This window comes from Furipterus horrens, unplaced genomic scaffold, assembly GCF_987537825.1.
Source record: "Furipterus horrens unplaced genomic scaffold, mFurHor1.1.pri manual_scaffold_17, whole genome shotgun sequence".
NCBI classification, from domain to species: Eukaryota; Metazoa; Chordata; class Mammalia; order Chiroptera; family Furipteridae; genus Furipterus; species Furipterus horrens.
In genome coordinates this window covers 43,775,140-43,799,733 of record NW_028327187.1, presented here as the reverse complement: position 1 = coordinate 43,799,733, position 24,594 = coordinate 43,775,140, and the positions used below count along the sequence as shown (strand labels likewise).

Below are 24,594 nucleotides of genomic sequence, written 5' to 3'. Positions count from 1 at the left end.
CCATGTCCAGCTTGAATCAGCTAGAGGAGCTTGAGACCTTCGCCCATTGTCCTTTATGAGATTATAAAGGGTCTTAATATCTGAGAGGGAGGGATTGTTATTTTTTATTGTTAAAATAATTAATTAATCATTTATTTATTAAAAAAAAATAATATATGAAAGGGTGAAGCAGGAGAGCTTGTATGTATGAACCATGGGCATGGATTTGGGGGGGTTGCTGGGGGAGGGGGGTGCTGAGTGGAGGGTAGCAAAGGGGGAAAAATTGGAACTTTGTAACAATATAATCAATAAAATACACTTAAAAAATAAAAAATAAAAACAAATTTACAAAACACTTATGTTTAATAAAATAAATGAAAATTATCTGAGGATACAATACACATGAAGAGATAAATCTCAGAAAAATCTACAGGAGTGATAAAGCAAAAGAGGAACTATTTGGCAAGTAAATATGTAATTTCCCAACCTCCTAGATAAGAAATGTTGCCATATCATTGAAAGTTAACCTCTTTCCAGTAATAAAACTAATGGGAATTAAGGAGGATTTCCTTACTGATTTCCAAAGCAACAAATGCCTGGGTTATTTTCCTAAAGAAAAGCTTGCAATGCAAACTTTGACATTATAAGAGCAGCCAAATTTCCTTTTGAAATAAGGTAAATCCAAGCTGGTAAGATACTGGTAGAAATATCTGGATTCTGCAGAATTCACTTTATGTCAAGTATTTACTTAAGCCAGAGTTTGTAAAATTGTAATCTCTTGGTTAGTTCACCTGATTAGAGACTTGACTTCTAGGTTTGACTTTGCACAGATTTGCTTTGTGCCAGTGGGAAACCACATGATACACTTTATTTTCCATTTTTTATAATATTTATCCTTCACCACTTTACTACAATGATGATGACAAAATTAAGTTAAACATGTAATACAATGTACAAGAGGGCAGGAACTCTGTCTTATTCACATTTTTGTCCTTTTTATGTAGAACAGAGCCTGGCATTTAATAATTGATTAGTATTTATTGCATTTATGAACAAAAAGTTAGACATTAGAAACTGACAAATCTAATTCCAGATGAGGAAACTGAACACCCAGAAAGGGAAATCGTTTACCCAAGACCCCCAAGTGAAAAGATGCCAGAGCAAGGATTAGAACTTAGTGCTCAAGACTGTTAATAACATATATTACCTCTTATTATGATTTTCTAAAAAAAATCCCGTGACAATTTGGGCCTAAAACTCACATAGAGTAACACTTTGTCCTCTTGTGCTTTTCTTTTTTATTTTTTCTTTCTGTCTTTTTTTTTTTTTTTTTTTTTGGCTTGTTCAGTAGTTTTTTGTCTTCATCTGAAACATCTTCATAGAAAATTGTAGTTTGGTTCATTAGCTCTCAGCAGCCCATTCTGAGCTCTGAGGAAGCCTGCTTTCTTCTGGATCCACAGTCTTTCTTATGGACAAGAGACATTTTGAAACTGTTCCACTTTTTTTTATAAACTTCTTTCTTAGGCTTCTTCTCATAGACTGGATTCTCTTGTATAGCAGCATGAGCTATCTTATACATATCCTCCATCATGTCTGGAGTCATGCTGTTCTTTATGTACTGAGAGAATTGTTTATAGTAAGCATCTTCATCTTCTTCCATTAGGTAACACATATAATTTGCAATGTTCTGACCCATGATGTGCTTCTGATATACTTCTGCATTGAATTTCTTGCTGTCTGAACCATAACCAGGGAACCATTTGGGACTATGAGAGACAGAGAAGCCTCCATCCACAGCTCCCTTCAGGGGCCCACAGCTTTATTTCCAGTAGTGTTTCTGGCAAGCCTTGCACCCAAATAACAGGTGAAGACACCAGGTTGACCACCAATGTTTTCCACATTGTATTCATTTCTAGTCACCTCCCCTTGGCCTTCATAGATCTTGATCATGCCAAACCTATTAAGAAGCCTGCGGGCCAGCAGCAGGCCAGTGCAATATGCGGCAACCTAAGCTATCATGCTGACTATCACACAACACATGGGGAGTTCATGAGCATAAGCTGCACAAACTATCATATCTCCTTCTACAGGGGCATAAGCAATCTGACAAATGATATCTCTGTTGGTTACACGAACTATCATCCTGTATTTAGGTTTGATGTCCTTATTTTTATCCTAGATTACCAAGCATTTTTAGGTATAGTAACCAGTTTTATTTTCTCATCATCATCTAAATTTCACTTGGTATCTCTTGAAGTAGGCCCTATTTTTGACAACTTTAACAAGCCCCAGCCTGCAAAAGAGAGACCCACATTTGCAACTCGCCACAGACCTGTGGGCCCAGCATAGCTCCAACAGGGGAAAAGCACTTTTTTCTATTATTTAATAACTACATCATTTGTTTCATTCATTTAATAAATATTTAGTGATAGTCCACTATGGATATAGTACAGAAATATTGAAGAGAAATATAAGAAACAGTTCATGCCCACCAATCTCTTAACAATTTAAGAGAGGAGACAAAGCATATAAGCATATATGTGACAAAAAGTTAAATGTCATCTGCACAATAAGTAATAGTCTGGAGAAAAACTGAGCAGAAGTTGATATGATCAGTAATGGTTTAAGGACCTTAAATACCAGATGGACCTTGAAGGATGGATAAGAGTTGGTAAAAGAGAGAGCCATAGGGCATTTCAGATGGCAATGCACACAAAAGCATAAAAGAGCATAACATGAGTGAGAAAGAATGTAGAAATGGTTGTAGATCAAATGGAACATTTACAGTGCTGATAGTAGAAGGTAACATTGAAAAGACAGTGATACAGTAGGGCAGAGACATGAATGGCAGTCTGGATTTTATCCTGGAGGTTTAGAGCAAAAGAGTGGCATATAAATATTGCAGTATAGGAAGATAAATCTGACTATAGTGTGCAGTATGAACAGGAAGAGAAGAGATTGAAAGCAGAAACCTTCATTCCTTTGGGAAGCTATGACAATCATCCAGGTGTGCAATGAGCTGAGCCCAAATTAGTGTTCTTAAAGAATATATGGGAAGTAAAGAACAGATATATCACCTTGCAAGAGAGTGTTAGCACATGATCAATGTTATCATGAGACAATTAAAGAAAGAAGGAGGCAGAAGATTCAAGATAGCCCTAAGGTTAAAAGCCTCAGTGATAGTTACCAAAGGCAGGAGAGTCAGAAAAAGGATCCAGTTTTAATAGGTATTTGCTTTTTCAAAAAGCAAAAATATAAAATGTGCCAACATTTTTAGGTTATAATTTCATCTATCTAAAGAATGTAAATTTTAATCTAGTATAAAAACAGTGATTGTGTTCCTTGTATCACCCATAGAATGCCTTCCAGAAGCCACAGCCTAAGCCTACTTTCTATCATTTAAAACCCCCAATAATTATAAACAACTTCATCATAAACATAACACTAAAAAATATAATGAATTTAATTAAGTGAAAATAAAGTTACTCATACTATGGATTAATTTTAATCGATATTTCCTAATATGGAATTCTTATTATAAAAATACTTACCAGTAAAACAAGTTGTAATCGGTATCAAAATGGACACCCACACCAATTTTCCAAGAGCAGAGTAAATATTGCCAATTATAATATATGCAACTCATATCCCAAACTTTAGTTTCCAGATTTCCTAAGGAATAAATGAAATGTGAGTGCTTGAAAGGCATGGTGATGAATCATTTGGGAAATCACTGTACAATTCTTTTTCATTTTCTTTGACCTCTCCACTTAACTTAGCAATCAATGAAATCAAGAATATTCCAAAAGGAAGTTGTTGAAAATCACTTCACTGTAAGTGGGGCATGAAAAATCAAAAACCTTTGAGGGCTCATTTACTAGTGCAAGTACTAGTGTAAGCATATATGCAAACTAAATTAATGATGCTAGAATGCTCTGAGCACTTGAGTAAATGCTCACATGCATATTTATTAATACACCCCCCAAACTTGGAACTATATTAGCCTAATAAGATGTAGGTTTTGCCAAATGTGCCTGCTAATTTGAAGAATTCAAAAAAGCAAGTCACCCACTCCTAAGGAGGATTCTTTTTGTGCCATACTTTCAATTGTACATGCAATGCAATCTCATGTATAAGAGTTAAAGGAATTATTCCCTTTATGGATTGTTCTGAGAGTATTAAATATGAAAGGAGATCTTTGTATTAACCTTGAGGTGATATCCAATAAGTAGCTTCTGACCATAAACTCTGAACTTTGGATCCATTTGTGCATTGCCCTTGCAGAAGTGTATGTATCTTTGCTTCAACACCTTTGTTAAGATCAAACCCATCTCTGTAATGTATATTCTTAGTAATGATGGTCTGTTTGATAAAAAGATGAGACAAAGTCAAGCTTAGAAACAGTGATGGCATCATAAACCACATTAATAAAGCTAACAAGACATTAATACTCTGGAGAATTCCTAATACCTAAGAAATTAGTCATGATTATCTGATACAATGTCTCAGTTATATTTCTGGAAGAACTCACTTCTGTATATTTTGACATTTGATGAGATCATTTGAATCTTAGTATCTCATTTAAAAAAAAAAAACCCCAAAAAATTCTGGAAGAGGAAAAATGCTTTATGGCAGGACTTGAGCTATAACCTACTTGAAATCAAGAGAAAATTTTTACATACCATGCATATCTTACATGGAAAATGATTTATCAGCTTTCAAATATCATATAAATTCTTCAAGAATAATATAAAGTGAGACTTCCAGCCAAGATAGAGGCCTAGACAGACATGCTGTGTCTCCCTTCACAACTAAGAAGGAGAACACCTATCTCAAAACTGAACAATCAGAAGTTCCAGAAAATCGAGTTGCATGGAAGTCCAACAAACAAAGATTTAAAGAAGAAATACTCATCCAGACAGATAGGAGGGGCAGAGCCGAGGCGGAGAGGATGCAGTGTGGTGGCAGCAGGAGCGGTGGCAGTGGTGGGCCAGCGGAAAGCGCAGTCACATGTTTTAAAAAGTCAGGAGGAACACATGGGGAGCACTCCCAGCACCAGCACCAGACCAGACCACACAGCTCACAGTCCTAGCGCCAGAGAAAATAAAACCTCATAGCTTTTGACTGTGCGAACCAGTGGGGTTGGGGTGGAGGAAGAAACTGCTGGTCTCTCAGCAGAGTCCGCTTGTTTAAAGAGCCCCCATGGTCCTAGAATATCTGAAGTCCCACCCACTCTGAGAACGATGGACTGGGCAACAGCTTAGAGAGGCGCCAGTTCCATACGGAAGTGGGAGAAGTGCCTGGAACAAGGGTGAGTGGTGAGCAAGTGGCATTATTCCCTCTCATACTCCTCCCTCACACGCAGCACCACAACGTGGTGAAACGGGTAACCCTGTACTGAGGAATCCCTAAGGCTCCACCCCTTACAACATAAATGGAGCAACAGCTCTAAGACACAGATGCAAACAAACACAGGAGCCTGTCAAGATGAGGAGACAGAGAAGTATGGCCCAAAAGGGGAAACAGATCAAGGTTCCAGTGGGAGAATTAAGTGACAAGGAGATAGCCAACCTAACAGATGCAGAATTCGAAACAGTGGCAATAAAGAAGCTCACAGGCTTGACAGATATGCTTAAGTAAAGCAAATGCATAAGGAAAGAAGTGAAGGCTATGCTAAATGAAACAAAGGAAAATCCACACAAAACCAATGATGAAGGGAAGGAAACCAGGGTTTAAATCAATGATTTGGAACATAAGGAAGAAAAAAACAATCAACTCGTACAGAATGAGGAAACAAGAATTGAAAAAAATGAGGAACCTCTGGGCAAGTTTAAACGTGCCAACATCCAAACCATAGGGGTGCCAGAAGGATAAAAGGAACAGCAAGAAATTGAAAACTTACGTGAGAAAATAATGAAGGAAAACTCCCCCAATTTGGCAAAGGAAGTAGACATACAAGTCCAGGAAAGACAGAGTCCCAAACAAGCTAGACCGAAAAAGGACCACACCAAGACACATCATTATTAAAATGCTATAGGTTAAAAATAAAGAGAGAATCTTAAAAGCAGCAAGAGAAAAACAGAGAGTTACCTACAAAGGGGTGGCTGTAAGACTACCCACTGATTTCTCAAAAAAAAAACCTTTGCAGGCAAGCAGGGACTGGCAAGAAGTATTCAAAGTGATGAAAAGCAAGGACCTACAACCTAGATTACGCTATCCAGCAAAACTATTATTTAGATTTGAAAGGCAGATAAAGTGCTTCCCAGACAAAGTAAAGCTAAAGGAGTTCATCATCACCTAGCCATTGTTATATGAAATGTTAAAGGGACTTATTTAAGAAAAAGAAGATCAGAGCCATGAGCATTAAAAAGGCAACAAATTCATAACTATCAACAAGTGAATCTAAAAAAAACAGACAAACAAACTAAGCAAACAACCAGAACAGGAACAGAATCATTTGGAGGGTTATTAGCTGGGAAGAGGAGGGGGAGGATGGGGGAAAAGGTGCAGAGATTAAGAGGCATAATTGATAGGTACAAAATAGACAGGGGGAACTTAAGAATAGTATAGGAAATGGAGAAGCCAAAGAACCTACATGCATTGCCCGTGGATATGAACTAAGAGAGGGAGAATTGCTGGAGGGAAGGTGGCTACTAGGAAGATGGGGGCAAAGGGGGAAAATTGGGACAATTGTAATAGTGTAATCAGTAAAATATACATTTTAAATATCAAAAATATGTAAATCCCAAATACATAAATCAAATGACATATATTTATATTCTTACAACCTAAAATATTGAATAAAATTGGCCATCAGAGAGATGCAAGTAAAAACCACAATGAGATACCACTTTACACCTGGCAGAATGGCCATCATCAACAAATCAACAAACAACAAATGCTGGCGAGGATGTGGAGAAACAGGAACCCTACTGCACTGTTGGTGGGAATGCAGACTGGTGCAGCCACTATGGAAAACAGTATGGAATTACCTCAAAAAACTAAAAATGGAACTGCCTTTTGAACCAGCGATTCCACTGCTAGGATTATACCCAAAAAATTCTAAAACCCTAATTCAAAAAAACCTATGCACCCCTACGTTCATAGCAGCCCTGTTTACAATAGCTAAGTGCTGGAAACAGCCTAAGTGCCCATCTATAGATGAGTGGATCAAAAAACTGTGGTACATTTACACAATGGAATACTATGTAGCAGAAAGAAGGAACTCCTGCCATTTGCGACAACATGGATGGAACTAGAAAGAATTATGCTTAGTGAAATAATCCAAGCAAAGAAAGCAAAATACCATATGATATCACCTAATACAGGAAACTAAAGAGCAACACAAACAAACGAACTAAATAGGCAAAGACTAGAATAGTAGTCAGTAGGGGGGAGGGGGGAGGGAGAGAAGGGGGATAAGGGAAGGGTCTAGTCAAGGAACGTGTATGAATGACTCATGGACATGGACAACGGGGAGGGATATGATTGTGGGAGAAGGGATGGGCTGGGTGGGGGGAGCAATGAGGGGAAAATGGGACAACTGTAATTGAAAAACCAAAAAATAAAAGAAAAAAAATAAAATAAAATATTGAATAAAGTAACATATCAGTTGTTTAAATTTTTTAATATACTAAAATATATATAAAGAACCATGTCGTGTTCTGTGGAGTGAATACAAAAATAAATAAGGTTTGATTCCCACAGAGAAAAATATTCACAGTCTAGTAGTATATATAAGACCCATAGACAGGTATATAAGTAACTGTAAAATATGGCAAAATGTATAAGTACTCTTCAAGTTCATATTCCATGGGACGAAGGTTTTGTTTTTTTTTCCTACACTTCCAATAGTACTCTTAATGCTGGATGGGGTGAGAACAGATTTGACAAAGCACAGGAAAAAGCAGCAGCTGTGGTGGCTTGTTTTATCTTAATAATAACTATTGAACAGTGGAAATTAGAGTGGGCACTGTCATCTGGAATTAAAAGAAAACTCCTAATAATCACTCTAATATCACGAATGCAGGCTTTACGTACCTTCCAGTTTTTATTACCAATGTTTCGGTATTTTAATTCATATTCTACTGTGTATTCCTTACAATTATCCAGAAACAGTGGAGGTTGCCATTGCAAATAAAGATAACCTAGATATCCAGGATCCACTATCTCAAAATCTTGAGGAGGATTAACTGAAATAAAATAAAAATATTTTTACTTTTTCCTGTACTTAATGACAAAGGTTGCTAAATCTAGATTGCATCTGTATTTCCATCAACTGATGAATGGATAAATAAACTGTGATACATTTATACAATGGAATATTATTCATCCATAAGAAGGAATGCAGTACTGATATGCCACGATATGAGTAATCTTGGAAACATAAAGTTAAATGAAATAAGCCAGTACAAAAGACCACATATTGCATAATTCCATTTACATAAACTATCCAGACCAAGCAAATCCATTAAGACAGAAAATAGATTAGCGGTTGTCAGGGGCAGGAGGCAGAAGAGTATGAGACATGACTGCTGAATGAATATGGGCTTTCTTTTAGGAGTGATGTAAATATTCTAGATTTCGATATTGGTCGCTCTTAAACAATCTTGTGAATATCCTAAAAAGCACTGCACAGTACACTTTAAAAGCATGAGTTTTTTGCTATGTAAATTACATCTCAATAAAGCAGTTACAAAATTAGGTTACTGCTATATAGCTATCCCCTCTTTAAGAAATCACATATGCAAAATTTGACTTTGCCTAGAGAGGTACTAAGTTTTCACAGAAACAAGAAATTCACATGGAGTTATCTTGGTGGTCATACAAATCATAATTTGGTCTAGGATGGGAACATTTTATTACACAAATCTCTCTAATAGCAAGAACCAAACAGTCTTAAGTCAGTGTTTACTATATCTATATAATATCATAGCAGACACATATAATGAATATAAAATATAAAATATAACAAAGCATTAAGAATTAGGGGAACAGGCAGATCTTGTTGGTCTAGTTCGGTTAATTAAAACCTCTAGAAAAAACAAGTTCAGAGCTATCCCTAGAGTATGGCAAACCGAGCCACTCTTTGGAAGGATTCAGGAAATGGCAGGCAGCTGAATAAAGTGGCATCAGAACACAGCCCCTTTTATTCTGGGGGAAGAGCCGGTGGGAGGCAATGGCTCCCCTATCTGATAATTTCAAAAGCAATGAAAACAAACAAATATTCTATAAACTTTCCTACTAGCAAAGTTAGTAGTACTATACTATGACATTCATGTTGCCTTTCTGCTGATAATTTCCTCTCATTTCTGCCGTGTTGTTCATTTTAATACTTTATAACACTTACTGAGGTGAGGGGAAGAGTCCACAGGAAGAAATTGTGGTACAAATAATAATTTGATGTAAGATCCTCATGTGCCCATAAAGAAGGTCTCCACTGGGAAAGATATAATAGTCTTGCTGTTTCAACTTTTATGGTTAGAAATCTTTGTCAAATGCATTGTTCTAATTACCTTCGGTTATAAGCAGGGTTCACGAGACATAATTTAATAATTCTGTACTTATTTTTAACTTTACCTTAGATCTCTGTGTATATATTTTACTTATATAACTGCCTTAAAAGTTAAGGATAGTAATTAAGGAAAATTGCAGTTAGTGGGGTATCAGTCAGTGATGTTTCAGATAATTAACATATTCATTAGAGAGGACTATAGAAAATATTTAGAAAGCATCTTTTAGTTTGGCTTTTATTCCACAAAACGTTTGTTATCATCAGTTATCTTATACATGGCACTGACTAGTATGAACATATCTTTTGTGAATGGACTTCCTGAATTACTTTCAATAACAATCCACTTACTTGTCATGCATTTTTCGTAGGTCAAGTTGAAAAGCCAGTTAATATTCCTAATTTTCAAACTACTCCATTGTTAGTTTACCTTTTATCTCAGCGTTTGAAGACAAAGTAGAGCCAAATGCTGTGCAAATAACAATGGCATATAGACATCTGATATCCAAATGAATGAAAGCCATTTCTCTAAAATTTAATACCTTGAAATTTCCACTCTAAAAAAAACAAACAAAAAAATAAAAAACAAAAACATTTTAACTTGATCTTACTTCGAATACCAAATGACTAAATGTAATTGAAAATACATTTGGGAACTCTCTGCATGCTTTCTACCAAGACTTGGGAAAATTGTGCCCCACTGAACCATGAACAGAGAGAAAAATCAAGTCTGGAACTAATTTAATTGGAAAAGGAGGATTATAGTCTCATCCTTCTTATAAAAGTAAAAACAAAGCTAAACAAACAAACAAAAACCATTATCCCTTCACCACCCCCACCCCCACACTTTTGTATACATCATAGCCGTGGCCAGGATGGGGTGACTTAAATAGACTTCAGCCTGGAGACTGAACCAGACCCACCAGAATGTTCTTACTGGTTCACATGGGGGAATTATGACATCATTAGTCTCCATAGCAATCCTCTTCCCTAGCGATGAAGAAAACACACAGAAAAATATACCTTTTTCTGAAACAAAAAATATTTGAAAGTTATCTAACTACTAAGAACGTTCAGAACCTACATCAAACTTCAAATAACTCATAACTCTGTTCTATTTCTTCACAAATATTAAATCATCATCTACTCACATCTGTTTCACTCTTTCCTGTGTTTCTTCCTGTATCAATAAACAGCATCATCATCTTCCTAGTTGCCTAAACCAGAAATCTGGAAGTCTTCCTCAACTTTTCCCTCTCCCATCTAATCTCTCAATTGAGCAGGTATGTGGAGAAATGAATCCTTCAGGGTTTTATCATAAAACCCATACCACTTCCTAAATTGAGGATCTTTTCATTAAAGATCTCCTTATCTCAAGATGGAGGCATAGACCGACATGCTCAGTCTCCCTCCACAACTAAGAAGGATTACAACTGCTGCAAAACTAAAAATAAAAGAAGTTCCTGAAAATAAAGCTACATGGAAGTCCAACGTATGCAGTCATAAACAAGTGGTGCTCGTCCGGACGAGTAGGAAGTGTGAGCCCGTGGCTGAGAAAGATCGAACTGTGCTGGAGGCGGCAGCCACAGCAGCGAGCAGCGGGACCTTGTAAGCAGACACCTGTATTTGGAGGGAGGAGAGAAGTGCCTGGGAGGCGGCCCTGGTTGCAGACCAGATCCGTCAGCTCGCAATTCCAACGCCCGGGAAGGCAGACCCCAATGGGAGGCGGCCCTGTTCCTCAGTGGAGAGTAACAGCAGGCATCCATCTTGGACCGCTGCCCCCACGCAAAGCGCCACAGGGTGGTGAGAAAGGTCTCCAGGTTGTGACGAGCACATGGGGCTCCACCTAATATAGCATAGGAGGTGTGACAGTGCCCAGCCCAAAAAGGAAAGATAAACAAAATGCTCAGAATGGCAGAATCAATGATTGAAATACCAATCACACAGCTAACGAAAAAACAAATAAAAGCCTTGACTGATGAACAAATAGCGAGTCTTTCTGAGGCTCAATTCAGAGCTATAGTTATCAGACAGCCTACAGACCTAACAGCGGGGCTGAATCAAGACAGCGAAGGAATGGAGGCTAGTCCTGCTGAAATGAACAAAAATACATACAAGACAAGTGGTGAGGAAGGGAAAGTCATGGATCAAATTAACAAATTGGAACATAGGGAGGGATCAAACAGTCAACCAGTGCAGAAAGAGGAAACAAAAAGTGAGAAATATGATGAGAGGCTCAGAAACCTCTGGGACAGCTATAAGCGATTGAACATTCAAATTATCGGATTGCCAGAGGGTGAAGAAGAACTAAAAATTGAAAAAAAATTGTGAAAACGTAATGAAGCAGAACTTCCCTAACTTGGGGAAGGAAATAGACTTACAGATCCAGGAAGCACAGAGAGTTCCAGATAGGCTGGACCCAGGGAGGACCACATCAAGACACATTATCATCAAAATGTCAAAAATTAAAGATAAAGAGAGAATCTTAAAAGCAGCAAGAGAGAAGAGAAGAATTGTGTACAAAGGGGTCCCAATTAGACTATCAGCAGATTTCTCAAAGGAGACTTTGCAGGCAAGAAAGGACTGGCAAGAAATATTCAAAGTAATGAAAAGCAAAAACCTACAACCACGATTACTGTATCCAGCAAAGATGTCATTCAGAATAGAAGGGCAGAGAAAGTGTTTCCAGGACAAAGTAAAACTGAAGGAGTTTGTTAGATCCAAACCACTGTTATACAAGATGTTAAAGAGACTGGTTTAGAAGAAGGAGGATCAGAACTATGAACATTAAAATGAAAATTGTATCACAACAGCCAAAAGCAGAAGCTAGGGAATCGAAACAAAGGCAAACTAACTAGGCAATGAGAGGGGAAAAAGTATTATAGGTATGGGGAACATATTGGAGGGAGATCAGCAGGGACGGGGAAGGGGAAAAAGGGAGGGAGGTGATGCAGGAATTAAGAAGCATAGTAGGAGGGAGTGGAGTAGACAGGAAGATGTTGAGAAGAACTATATGAACAACCAAAGGGCATATACTAAGAGGGGGGACAACTGGAGGAAGGGGGGCAAAGGGGGTAAAGAAATTGGAACAACTGTAACAGCATAATCAATAATAAAAAGGAAATTTTAAAATACCACTGACAAATAAAAAGCATCCATCATTTATATGACAAAAAAAAAAAGATCTCCTTATCTAGTGTTTCCTGCCTCCAAACCATTCTCAACCACATACAGCAAGAATAACCTTTCTAAAGGGCAAATCTGAACTTATTAGATTTTTCTTAAAGCAGCACTTCACGGCCACAGAATACAATGTAATCATCTTTTTATCCTTAGAGAATACAGGTTTTATGATAAAACCCTAAAGGATTCATTTCTCCACATACCTGCTCAATCAAAAAAACAAAAACAAACAAATAAAAAAATGCTCCTTTCACAATGAGGTACCACCACACATATGTCAGAATGACCATCATCAATAAATGAACAAACAACAAGTGCTGGTGAGGATGTGGAGAAAAGGGAACTGTGGTGCACTGTTGGTGGGAATGCAGACTGGTGCAGCCACTATGGAAAACAGTATGGAATTTCCTCAAAAAAGTAAAAAAGGAACTGCCTTTTGACCCAGCAATCCTACTATTGGGACTATATCCAAAGAAACCTGAAACGTTAATTCAAAAGAATATGTGCACCTTTATGTTCATTGCAGTGTTATCTACAATAGCCAAGATTTGGAAGCAACCCAAGTGTCCATCAGTAGATGAGTGGATAAAAGTGCAGTGATACATTACACAATGGAATGCTACTCGACCATAAAAAAGAAGCAATTCTTACCCTCTTGAACAGCATGGATGGATCTAGAGAGTATTATGCAAAGTGAAATAAACCAGTGAGAAAAAGACAAGTACCATTTGATTTCACTTATATGTGGAATTTAATGAACAAAATAAATTACAAACAAAATGGAAACAGACTCATAGGTAGAGAACAGATTGACAGCTGTCAAAGGGAATGGTTGGGGGGCTGGGTGAAAAAGGTGAAGGGATTAAGCCAAAAACACCCCTAACAGGCACAAACAACACTATGGTGAGTACCAGAAGGAAATGGGATGAGGGGGGACAGAGCAGGGTAAAGGGGATAAGTGACTTGGTAAAGTGAACACACAACACAATATACAGATTATGTATTACAGAATTGTACATGTGAAACCTATAAAATTTTATTAACCAATATCACCCCAATAAATTCAATTAAAAATACATGTACAAGACTTCCGGCCAAGATGGAGGCTTAGACAGACACGCTCGGTCTCCCTCTACAACTAGAAAGAATACAACTACCTCAAAAAAAAAAAGATAACCAGAAATTACAGAAAATAAAACTACATGGAAGCCTAATGTATGAAGTTATAAACCAGCGGTGCCTGTCCGGATGGGTAGGAGGGGCAAAATCGGAACCAGAACAGAAAGGTCGGGTGGTGCTGTTTGTGGTAGTGGCAGGGATAGCGGCAGGGGGAACAATCCCAGCTGCAGTCGAGTCCTGACAGCTCACGACCCCAACGCTGGGAAAGGCAACCCCTCCATTGCCTCGGACAGAGAGGCCCAGAGGGCAGGGGGATGGATCTCGGTCTCTCAGTGGAGAATAACGATAGGAGTACATCTTGGACCCCCAACCACACACAAAGCGCCACAACGCAGCAAAAAAGCTTGCGGATCACCGCTGGCCACCGGGTTGTGACGAGTACACGGGGCACCGCATCCTACAGCCTGCCCAGGAAGCAAAGCAAAACACAAATCTGTCAAAATGAAGCAGACCACAATTGAAAGCCTGGTGACACAGCTCACCAGGCAGCAGATAGGGAACCTGACAGACAAACAAATAAAAAACCTTTCAGAGGCTCAGTTCAGAGCTATAGTTATAAGGTGGCTTACAGAATTAACAAAAAATTTGGAGCAAGACAGGGAAGGAAAGAAAGCCACTCATACTGAAACGAGCGAAAACACATATGAGACAAGTGGTGAAGAAATAAAATCCAGAGATCAAATCAACAAACCGGAGCACAGGGAAGGAAGAAATAGTCAACCAGTGCAGAAAGAGGAAACAAAAAGTAAGGAAAGTGAGGAGAGGATCAGAAACCTCTGGGACAGCTATAAGAGAGCGAACATTCGGATTATAGGATTGCCAGAGGGTGAAAAAGAATAACTACTAATTGAAAAATTATATGAAAAAACAATGAAGCAAAACTTCTCGAACTTGGGAAAAGAAATAGACTTACAGGTCCAGGAAGCACGGAGAGTTCCAGAAAAACTGGACCCAGGGAGAACCACATCAAGACATATTATAATCAAATTGTCAAAAATTAAAGATAGAGATAATCTGAAAAGCAGCAAGAGAGAAGAAAAGAATCATGTACAAAGGGGTCCCAATTAGACTATCAGCTGACTTCTCAAGGGAGACCCTGCAGGCAAGAAGGGACTGGCAAGAAATATTCAAAGTAATGAAAATCAAAAACCTACAGCCATGAATACTCTATCCAGTGAAACTGTCATTCAGAATAGAAGGGTAGAGAAAGTGCTTCCAGGACAAAATAAAACTGAAGGAGTTCATTAGATCCAAACCACTATTATATGAGATGTTAAAGGGACTGGTTCAGAAGAAGAAGGATCAAAACTATGAACATTAAAATGAAAACTGCATCACAGAAACCAACAACAGAAGCTAGGGAATTGAAACAAAGGCTAACTAAATAGGCAATGAGAGTGGAAAAAGAACTATAGGTATGGGGAACACACTGTGGGGAGGTCAGCAGGGACGGGGAATGGGGAGAGGGAGGGTGATGGTACAGGAATTAAGAAGCATAGTAGTAAGGAATGGAATAGACAGGAAGAAGTTGAGAAGAACTATATGCACAACCAATGGACATGGACTAAAAGGGGGGGACAACTGGAGAGATGGGGGTCACCGGGTGGAGGGGAGCAGAGGGAAGGGAAATTGGGACAACTGTAACAGCAAAATCAATAAAACATATTTTAAAAAAAATACATGTACAACAGTGTGAAGGTTGTGGAAGGGACGTGGCCTGGGTGGAGGAGGTCAAAGGGGGGAAAATTGGGACAACTATAATAGAATAACAATAAAAAATTAAAAAGTAAAATAAAAAACACTCTCATTTCAAAGAAAAATCACTACTTACTCAAAGTTCTACACTTCTCTATGAGTCTATAATTCTGAAATCAACAATTTCACAGGAAGTTAAGGATTAAAGGTCACTTACCCCAGCATTCACAGACAACCATTCTTTTCTCCTATGTAAATTAATTGACCATAAGAGACCCTCTCTCCCTGCCCCACACTCTGTATCTACTTGGGCGATGTGTAATGTTCTAATGTTGGTAGGCTACAATTATTACATAATAGAACCTTGGGATCAAACTGTTAGAGACAGCTACTATACTGGAGACAATGCTTGTCCAATCCTTCTTTATACATTGAAAAGGAAAGCTCAGACTTGTCTGAGATTACACAGCAAGTTAGTGACAAAGCTGGGAGAGGACAGAGATATGATTCCCAGTCCAATGCACTTCCACCCTGCTGTGCTGGATCCCACACGTTTGACTCAGGATTATGAAAGCTTTTCCTCTGGGGCTCCAACATTTGTCTTCCTTCAAATAGCTAACCAGGATGAATCAACACTATGCTGTTTTTTATGCCTCATAAAATTGTAAGATGCCATTTCAATAAATATCTCACCACAATTCCTCCCTACCCACTCGCCAGCCCATTGCTGCCTTCTAAAGCATCTGTAAGTAATGGGGAGGTGTGGTCAACATAAGACCACAGATCTTCCACAAAGCTGCTCTCAAAGATTGAGATAAACACACTAGTCACTTAGGGACCCAAGGCAAGAGGTATGACAAAGAAATCCATTAATATTACCTAAAAAGACTAAGACAATCGGCTTCCCTTAAAATGCTCACAGACAGACCTTAAAGTTCTCTTTCTTTTATCAATCTGTCCTTAAATATTTCATATCCTTATGTCATGTATAGAATAAATACTAACTAAAGAGTTAAAAATCACTTGCTTCTATTCTATTTATAAGCTACTGAAGCTTGACTCAAGCTATCAAGTAGTATTTCCTGGATCAGCTGAATACACTTAAGCAAAGGCAGGAAACAGAATAGCTGGCTTCCTGACTTAGTTATCTTTACACGCACGAAAGAAGTTCCTGAAATAAACCTAGATCCCACCGAGACTTTCTTATCCAAATGAACACAACGGCAATCATTTCCTTGCCTACTGGGTTACAGAATTATCACTAATGCAATAAGGTTCTTTATAGTCCTTTTTAAAATCCTCACCCCAGGATATGTTTGTTGATTTTGGAAAAAGAGGAAGGTGGGGGGGAGAGAGATTAACATCAGAGTGATAGTAAAACATTGATCAGTTGCCTTCCATATGCACCCCAACCGGGCATCAAACCCTCAACCTAGGTATGTGCCCTGACCAGGGATGGAACCTGCAACATTTCAGTATATGGGACAATGCGCCAACCAACTGAGCCACCCAGCCAGGGCTGTATGTGGAGAGCAGGACCAATAAAATGGCATTAGTCCAATCAAGGTAAGAGAAAGTATATAAAACAAAGTGGAGCCACTCATGTCAACTAAAATGGTTCAAGAGGTAAACTTCCTAAGTCACTTTAGACACATCCGGCAAGGGGACACACTTAAGATATCTGCCCACATGATCAGAGCAGACACTCCTGGCAGGGAGGCACAGCTAAGATATCTGCACATGTGATCAGAATGCCCATGCCTGCAGAGAGGGACCACCCACAGATAGGCTCCTGGGGAAATTCTGCTTTTGCCAGCAGGGGTGTCAAGCAGAACAGCTATGTAACACCCACAGGCTCCTGGACAAATTCCACACTTGGCATCAGGGGTGCCAAGAGATTTATCAAAAAGACCCAGAAGGGTGGAGTACACCACTTTCACTGTATAACTGAGGCAGGTTCCAGACCACTGCTGAGACAGCCGAGCTCCACACACCAGAGTGCTGCTCCATGCCACACTGATGTCCCTTGGCTTCGGCCACTGGAGGCTTTGCCCTGCTGGACTGAGGACTTCACTTGCCCTGCTGCCCACCTGGCTCTGGAGATCCTTCCTTGTAAGATGCTGACAACTCCTCTGCCCACCGTGCTGTCTCCCGGACCTGCAGACTGAGACTCTGGGACTCGGGTTTGTTATCCCCCATTGATTGCTGTGTGTGTGTGTGTGTGTGTGTGTGTGTGTGTGTGTGTGTGTGTGTGTGTGTGTGTGATATTTCTCTTATACTGTTAGGGCGTGAGTAGAATATTAATGCATGTTGATGTTCTACTCTGAGCGAACCTGCATTCAATAAAAGTTCAGTGAATAGCACAGTTACTGTGTGTGACTCCTGTCTATTCCTTGGTGCCAGGCTGCACAGCAGGCAGCTAGCCCCGCAGCTGCCTGGCTGACTTATAGGAAAGACTGTATCACGAACACAAGCTCATGACACTATATTCTTTACATGGTTACCAAGAAGGATGGAGTTTGCACAAGGGGGCTGTAGAGGGGATGATCTAAGGACAAAGGGAAGATGGGGAGTGGAAATGCAGATATACAAGATTTAAAACAGTTTCTGATACATCCCACCCCCACCCCAACCCACAGTTAACAATCACTTGTCTGATCTTAACTCCTTATTTTTAAAAATGAGGAAATACCTAGAAATGAAAGTGAGTTGTTGAACCTCAGACGACTTACTTGTGGCAGATATAGAACTGGAAAACACTCTCTTGAGCCCTTTCCTCTGACTAGCAAATACATTTTCTTGTTATAAGGTATCTGTCCTATACCTGTCTTACCAGAAGCTTCACCCTGTACCCTCCTCAACTAATTGTCACCAACCAAACCATCAACCCACCATACAGTTTCATCATCATGACATTTCTGGTAGAGTAATAATTCAATAAAAGTTTCATTAAGCACCTATTTTTTTGCCAGATACTATTCCAGCGAAATCCTGTCTAATATACAATGTGCAAATGAAGACTGTCATAATATCTGCAATAATGATACCTCCTACTATTTATTCAACATTCACAACAGCTCAGCTACTGCCCTGCACTAAGCACTTCAAATACATTATCTTATGTAATCCACACAGTCAGCCTTGGGTGTATATACTCCCTTTATTCTCATTTTAAAGACCAGAAGCTGAGACATAGAGAACTTAAACGATTTCTCACAAGTCACACAGACCATAAATTGTGAAGTTTAGATTTGAATCCAGATAGTCTCCTGCCAGAATCCTTGAAGACAACCACTATACTAGGCATTTTCCATACTTAAGATTAATGTGGAAGGCAGTTTCTGGTTTCTACCCACTCAGTTTCACTTAATACTATTCCTTAGACATTTTCCCACTGAAACAGACACTCCTTTTGAATGGCAAGCTTAAAGCTATTTCGTTTTCAGCCTTACTTCCCTACCTCTTCAAAGCCATGCTATATAACCCCATTCTAAGAGTTGGCTAGGATAATCCTTGCATTACTGGAGAAACTCCAGGTACTTACCAATGATATGACTTCTCAAGAAATATATTATCATAGGCAATTATCACAGGCCCTGTTTTTTCTCCTCCCCACTGTAGAGGCATTAATTAGATTCTCTAATAGTTCCCTTCCTGTTTGAGGATCAAGCACACTGAAGAATATTTTGATAGGTGATCCAAAAACAGCCAGTGGCCTGGATGCAGACTGTACAAGTCACAAGATAGGTGAATTTATTGGTGAGACTAAAAGCCATAAAAAGTAAATTTAGAATCGCAGCAAGTTGTTATAAAAGTTTACAAGACTGATTAATCTTTGGATAAACTAACAGATATATATCTAAGGAGCTTGTTATAATAAAAGGCATGATGTTATAAGTATCAACCTGAATTTCAGCCCTGCCTCAACCATTAATGTGCTTAGAGGAAAATCATAACTCGACTTCCAACTATAAAATGAAGGTATTAACAGCCTGGCAGATTTGTGTTGAAGATTAAATGATATAGTATTTGTGAAAGTTCTATGAGAATAGTAAATTGCTCTATATGCTTGAAGGGGGTTTGCTTCTGAGCGCCTAGCCGCTAAGCAAAAACTTGAAAATAACTTGCTCCAACCTACACATTTGCCCCGACTAATTCAGCAAAATTAACCTGACAGCTGATAACTAGTCACTTAATATTAAACTCCAACTTCCACCGCCCTCGTTGATCCGTTATCTGCCTTTACTGCTCTTTGTCCTAATAAAAAAGTAAGTTTTTACATTTATTGAGCTTTTTATAGTTTACAAAGAATTTATTGGATTTTTTGAAATCTTCAGGTGTATAATGTTGGTACTGCATATTTACAATCAGTAAAACTTGGACTTAAAGGAGTCATGTGACTTCTACAAGATCCCATAGCTGGTATAATCTGTACTGAAAGGAAAGTTAAAAGAAGAAAGGGATAGAAAAATGTTGTAAGGCTAAGAATCTAATCACCCACATAATATGGATGTGTAGAAAAGTTTTCTCTCTACCTTGACAAAAAAAAAAAAAAAAATCTTCCAAAGTATCAGAAATTACCACAGGTTCTTGTTTTATTTATAAAAGCAATGACCAAGTTGCAGAGACAAATAATTGTGTGTTAGAAAATGAAGAATAGACTTCCAATGTTACTGAAGTGGCTTCTAAAAAAATCACCTAGCCCTGACTGGTGTGGCTCAGTTGGGCATCATACTGCAAAGCTAAAGGTTGATGATTCGATTCCCAGTCAGGGCATGTGCCTGGGTTACGGTTTCAGTCCCCAGTCAGGGCACTGCAAGAAGCAACCAAGCAATGTTTCTCTTGCACATCGATGTTTTGCTCTCTTTCTTCCTTCCTTCCCCTCTCTAAAAATAAATAAAAAATATTTTTTAAAAGTTAAAAACCACCTAAAAGAAGTATGGGCATATTATTTATACTTCTTTAAGCTTTTTTCAAAATTTAGGTTATTTGGAGGTAGGGTTAAAATATTCAGTGTTCTAAAATTTGACACTTTCCATTCACATTATTTAAAATAGCGAAAAATACCAGCCAAAGCAATTAAAATAGGGCTTAGAGAAACAGAAAATGAGAAAACAGAGAAGTAGAACTTGAGAAAAGAAAAAAAATGTAGTGTGATCACAAAGGCTTAAATGTTGTCTGTGGGTGAAATTATAAATGTATACGGTCTTACATGAGAAGGCACTGACCAGGAGAACTGAGCTCTAGCACCAAATTTTCCAGAGGTTTTAGAAAATAATGATAATAAGGATTAGAGTTTATTAAGCTCTTACCAAGTGTCAAGCTCTGTGCCAGATGCTTAATATGGAGAGCTCATTTAAGTCTCACCAATACTTAATTTTTTAATTAGTTAATTTATTTATTTTTAGAGAGAGGGGAAGGGCGAAAAAAAAAGAGAGAAACATAGATGTGGGAGAGAAACATCAATTGGTTGCTTCTTGCATGCTCCCAACTGGAGACCTGGCCCGCAACCCCAGCATGTGCCCTGACCGGGAATCAAACCGGTGACCTTTTGGCTCACAGGCCAGCACTCAATCTGCTGAGCCACACCAGGCAAGGTTAATAGTTACTATAATTATTATCTCATTATTGCGACTGAGTAGTTTGAGGCTCAATAAGTTTAAGTAAATTATCCAAGGTCATAAAATTTGAGCAAGAAAAGATGTTTATATCTGATTCTATAAACTCTGATCATTTTAACATATAATACTGTCTCTCAACTACTTTTACTTTAACATAGCTCAGTTTCCTCTCACATAATTATCCCTGGGATATCATTTTGTTTCCTCAGTCTGCTGTGTATTCACCCAGTTCCAGGATGTGACTCAAAAGAACTGGCTTCCTGAATAACTAATCTTATTTAAAGGAGACCATTCAACATATACTAATGTCTATGCAAAGCTTGTAGAGAATGACCATGACTCAGCATCATAGTCAACACTTACGGACCTGCCAGATCAAAATCTGACAACATGCTGAGATCAACACACGACTCAATAATAGTACAGTCAGCCTATGTACTGATGGTGAGTCAATTCTAGTTTAGATAATAACTAGTAAATATTATATCCTGCAGTAGAGTATTCTATAAAGAATGATGAAGATGCCCTGACTGGTGTGGCTCAGCTGGTTGGGTGTTGTTCTGTGAAGTGAAAGGTCGCTGGTTCGATTCCTGGGTTTCAGTTTTGGTCCCTGGTGGTCAGGGCACATATGAGAGCTGACCCGTGGATGTTTTTTCTCACATCAGTATTTCCCTCCTTCTGTTTCTCCTCCCTACTCCTCTTTCTAAAAATAAATTTAAAAATATTTTTTAAGAAGAATGATGAAGGCAACTGTGTATTTTCAAACACAAAGACTTTGAATCAAATAAATTCATCATGCTCACCACTAGGCCAGTGGTATAAGTCATTTCCCACCAAAATACACAAAGAAGTTAGGCATATATTGAATGATGGAAACCACTGTAGGCAAATGAAATACAGGTAGGATCTCTGTTAAATAAATATCACTTTACCATCCAGTTACGTACAACACAGTTATATTTGTGTCCCTGCCAACATTACATACTAATATTCTTATTCATAATTAAAAAATATATTCAATACATCTTATAGAACATAGGTAGTCAACTTATTCCCTAATTCTTTTTTAGATGATTTCCTGTATGACATCCTGAGTTCACCCAGTTAACAAATTTCCTGAAGCACTGTCAAAGCTAGAGAATTCAGTTTCAAACTCCTATAGTAACTACCAGGTTAACAGTGTTAATTCACAAAGCAATTTACACATTTCAGAATCTGTTCCTAATCTGAGCAGATCATGGTCTTCTTAGTTTATAATGCCATCCAACATACCAACAACAGGCTTTTACAACCCTTTACAACATCCCCCAAGGTCGCCCTGACAGGTGTGGCTCAGTGGGTTGAGCATCATCCTGCAAACCAAAAACTCACCAATTTGATTACCGGTCAACATACATGCCTGGGTTGCGGGCCAGGTCTCTGGTTGGGGTCTTGCAAGAGGTGACCAATCGATATTTCTCTCACAAATCAATGTTTCTCTCCCTCTCTTTCTCCCTTCCCTCCCTTCCTCTCTCTCTAAGAATAACTTTTTTAAAAAGAATAAATAAAATATTTTTTAAATGAAAAATCCCTCCCAGATCATTAATTTCTTAACACAGGTCAAATTATTATTAATTAAATGTGCCTTACATTCTATTAAAATGCAGTCACAGCTGGAAAGCAATGCAGTATCTTGAAAGTCCCCACTGCTCTGGAATTGACAAAACAATTTTTTTTTATCAACACCCTTTTCCCCACTCCCAGATGCTCTCAAATACTTGTTAGCAAGCAAACACTGTGTACCCAAAACATTCACTCCGTGTAACTTCAAAAGTAAATAATAGAGTGTGCTTCACCGCCTCCACACTAAATCAGAACAGAATACAAAATGTAAAAAGCAGGTTTTGTTTTACTTCAAGGTTATCCTACCAGTATATTCTTTCATGTCCATAAGACAGACATAAATTATAAATACATGGAAATGTGGTATTAAATAATCAATTATGGAAAAGAATGCTAACAAAAGCATGTAAATATTTCCATCATGTACTCATTAGTCAACAATTATTTTTGTAAGCCTACTACATGCCAGGCACTGTTCCAGGCACTGGGGGTAGGGCAGTGAACAATACAAAGAACCTACCCTGTTGGAATTAATTTTTTAAGACTTTATTTATTTATTTTTAGAGAGAGGTGAAGGGTAGGAGAAAGAGAGGGAGAGAAACATTAATGTGTGGTTGGCTCTCGCATGTCTCCAACTGGGTACCTGGCCCACAACCCAAGTATGTGCCCTGACTGGGAATCAAACTAGCAATCTTTTGGTTTGCAGGCTGGCATTCAGTCTGCTAAGCCAAATTTAATTTTTTCTCACATTAACTTCTTGATGTGAAAAGCAGACAATAAACATATCAGATAAGTATAAGTTTTATAAAGAGAAGTAAAGCAGGAGAATATAAAAGAAAATAATGGGGCTCATTTTAGATACAGTGGTCAGGGAATGCCTCTCTGAATGTGACATTAAGGACCTCAACAAAGTAAGGCAATGAGCCAGGGGAAAGTACACGGGAAGACTTTTCCAGGTAGAAGGAATAGTGCCTTCACAAGCCCTGAGGTGAGAAGCAGCTTAGTAGTCCTAGAAACAGAAAAACCAGTACAATAGAAAGCAGAAAAGTTTTGATGATCTCACAGGTACAGGATAGGCCATGTGCCTACTTATTTTACCATTTACTTTTAGTAAAATGAGAAGTATTGGACAGTTTGGGGTTGTGAGCTGAGTGACAGGATATAACTTACACTTTAAAAGGAAAAGTCTACTCTTTATAGAAGGAGAGGTGGGGAAGAGCAGTAATCCAGGCTAGAGTTGATGGTGACTTGGACCAATTGATAGCAGTGGAGATACTGATAGGATTTACTGATAGACTGACGGCGGAGTATCTGAGGATAACGCCTCTATTTTGTTGTCATAGGTAACTGGGTAATTGTTTCTGGGGCCTGGAGATGATGGACCAGATCTCAGTTTGGATGGTTCAGTTTCAGCTGCCTGACTAAACATCCAAGCGGAAAAGAGGAATAGGCAGTTGGATACTTCAGTCTGGTGATTAGGGGAAAGATCAGAGCTATAGACATATATTTGAGAGTCATCAGCATATAGATAGTATTTAAAGCCATTTGATCAACTGAAGTTACTTAGGGTACACTGGAGATGAGATTTAAAAAGAAAAGAAAAAAAGAAGACCAGAGACTGAGATCTGGGGCCCTTCAATAAAGAGCTGTCAAACAAATGAGGGTGTACTAACATACAAGACTAAGGAGAGGCCAAAGAGGTAAGAGGAAAACCCAGAGTTTGTGGTGTATTAGAAACCAAGTGGAGGAAATGTTTCAAGGACACGTGACAGATCATGTCAAAAACTGCTGTCAGGCCCAATAAGATGAAGCCTGAGAATGGCC

At 38.5% G+C, this 24,594-nt stretch overlaps 1 protein-coding gene and 1 pseudogene across 3 annotated transcripts in view; both read right to left on the bottom strand.

Annotated features, from left to right (window-relative positions):
- Positions 1 to 24,594, bottom strand: part of IL13RA2 (interleukin 13 receptor subunit alpha 2) — a 72,170-nt gene that overhangs the window by 11,249 nt on the left and 36,327 nt on the right. For 2 of the 3 annotated variants that reach the window (XM_090264727.1, XM_090264726.1), the window contains 4 exons: positions 9,921 to 10,047; positions 8,020 to 8,171; positions 4,188 to 4,341; positions 3,531 to 3,651 (listed from right to left, as the gene is read on the bottom strand). In XM_090264727.1, coding sequence (XP_090120853.1) covers positions 3,531 to 3,651; positions 4,188 to 4,341; positions 8,020 to 8,171; positions 9,921 to 10,014 — 521 coding nt within the window. In that variant the 5' untranslated portion in view covers positions 10,015 to 10,047. Of the gene's footprint in view, positions 1 to 3,530; positions 3,652 to 4,187; positions 4,342 to 8,019; positions 8,172 to 9,920; positions 10,048 to 10,413; positions 10,514 to 24,594 lie in introns of those variants that run through there. The other variant, XM_090264728.1, reaches the window with a different exon arrangement.
- LOC149990924 (large ribosomal subunit protein uL18 pseudogene) lies at positions 1,356 to 2,667 on the bottom strand (annotated as a pseudogene).